The sequence below is a fragment of the Triticum dicoccoides genome, chromosome 2B, assembly GCF_002162155.2.
Source record: "Triticum dicoccoides isolate Atlit2015 ecotype Zavitan chromosome 2B, WEW_v2.0, whole genome shotgun sequence".
NCBI lineage: Eukaryota > Viridiplantae > Streptophyta > Magnoliopsida > Poales > Poaceae > Triticum > Triticum dicoccoides.
The window spans coordinates 37937711-37939693 of NC_041383.1; the positions used below are offsets into that span (position 1 = coordinate 37937711).

Here is a 1983-nt window from a genome sequence, read left to right on the forward strand (position 1 = left end):
ATACTTGGAAGCATCTGCCTCTATGGCACTGTCATTGCAGCTCGTGAGCTGAACGATGACTTGTCGATGGTGGTGAAGCATGAGAACTGGATGGCGCAGTATGGCCGTGTGTACAAGGACGCCACTGAGAAGGCGCGTCGGTTCGAGATTTTCAAAGCCAATGTCGGATTCATTGAAATGTTCAATGCCCAGAATCATAAGTTCTGGCTCGGCGTTAACCAGTTTGCTGATATCACCAATGATGAGTTCAAGACAACCAACACAAACAAGGGGTTCAAGGCAAACGCCATGCGAGTTCTTTCTACAGGATTCAGGTATGAGAATATGAGTTTTGATGTTGTTCCAGCGACGATGGACTGGAGAGCCAAGGGGGCTGTCACCCCTATCAAGGATCAAGGCCAGTGTGGTAAGTAAACAAAATATGTGTTGCACTACATATATGTGTTAATATTTTATAGGAAAACACTATAAGAAATTAACAACACAATTATTTCTAGGCTGCTGTTGGGCATTTTCTGCTGTTGCCGCGACAGAGGGCATTGTAAAACTGAAAACCGGCAAGTTAATCTCACTGTCAGAGCAAGAGTTGGTTGACTGTGATGTTCATGGTGAGGATCAAGGCTGCGAGGGAGGACTCATGGATGATGCCTTCAAATTCATTATCAAGAATGGAGGTCTTACCATGGAGTCCAGCTACCCATATACTGCAGCCGACGGCAAGTGCAAGGCTGGATCCAACAATGTTGCAACCATCACCGGCTATGAGGATGTTCCTGCCAATAACGAGGGTGCCCTTATGAAGGCGGTGGCAAACCAACCAGTGTCCGTAGCTGTGGACGGAGGCGACATGACATTCCAATTCTACTCTGGCGGGGTGATGACTGGCTCCTGCGGTACTGACTTGGACCATGGAATTGCAGCCATTGGATATGGAAAGACTAGTGATGGCACAAGTTATTGGTTGATGAAGAATTCATGGGGCACAACATGGGGTGAGAATGGGTACTTGAGAATGGAGAAGGACATTGCAGACAAGAAGGGCATGTGTGGTCTTGCCATGGAGCCTTCATACCCCACCAAATAGGAAGATCACCAAATGCCACCTAATCATGCATATGCACAATTCTCTAATAATTAAGGTCCCCATGTCCTATGTATAGTTCATATGTGTCTGTAAGTTGTGTACGATGATGTATCTTATGTCCATACATTGTTATACTTTGTAAATTAATACCATGTGTGATATATTATATAGTACGTGAAAATTTGATTAAGAATTATGTTGATATATATCCATGAAGCTTTGAAATGTCCAAAACATTTGGCTATGTCAAGAGTTAACTCTAAAGGGCATTTTCATATATATGATTTTTATGTCGGGTCTTTTCGGTATTTATTGGAATTTAATGTCTTAACTGAAAATTGGAGGCATCCTACGGGTGATTTGTATCATTAGATAATACTACATGCACTATTTCAATTGAACCAATCCCTTGCAACAAGATTTTGAGGAAACTCCAACTTCCCAAAATGGCCTAACGCATGACACCTTATGTTAAGGTGATAGGCGATGACAAAGGAGACATCATTATGTTATCATAAATATGCACATTGTGATATTTATTGAGATCGTAGGTTAATCTTTTATGTGTTTTTCCATGTATCTGATCAACTGAGACATTTATGGGTTCTTGTTTTATATACATTTAGGCATTCCGTTTCAACTTTTCGTATGAAATCAAGCTTACAGAATTCCTAGTTCTATAACAATCAAAATATGTATGCGAAGCACTTTTAGGACGAACAGATAATCATCTTCTTCCATTAATTAATTATAGGAAAGTATTTATCATGTGGAACGGTAATAATATACGTGGACATAATAAAGTGACAATTGCTATGAAAATAGTTTTATAGTTTCCATATGGGTTTTTTGAATTGATTCTATAACATGTAATTTTTTTCGCATGTTGTAAGAACACT

At 40.1% G+C, this 1983-nt stretch overlaps 1 protein-coding gene across 1 annotated transcript; it reads left to right on the forward strand.

Annotated features, from left to right (window-relative positions):
* Positions 1 to 6: 6 nt before the first annotated feature.
* Positions 7 to 1084, forward strand: LOC119366994 (senescence-specific cysteine protease SAG39-like). The gene is made up of 2 exons (XM_037632641.1): positions 7 to 406; positions 498 to 1084. Exons 1-2 carry the CDS (start codon positions 67 to 69, stop codon positions 1082 to 1084), a joined length of 927 nt encoding a protein of 308 aa, XP_037488538.1. The 5' UTR covers positions 7 to 66.
* The last annotated feature ends 899 nt before the right edge of the window (positions 1085 to 1983 follow it).

Coding starts and splice junctions, on each gene's coding strand:
- LOC119366994 (XM_037632641.1), top strand. CDS start 67: ATGGTGGTGAAGCATGAGAACTGGATGGCGCAGTATGGCCGTGTGTAC. Junction 407..497: donor CAAGGATCAAGGCCAGTGTG/GTAAGTAAACAA, acceptor AATTATTTCTAG/GCTGCTGTTGGGCATTTTCT.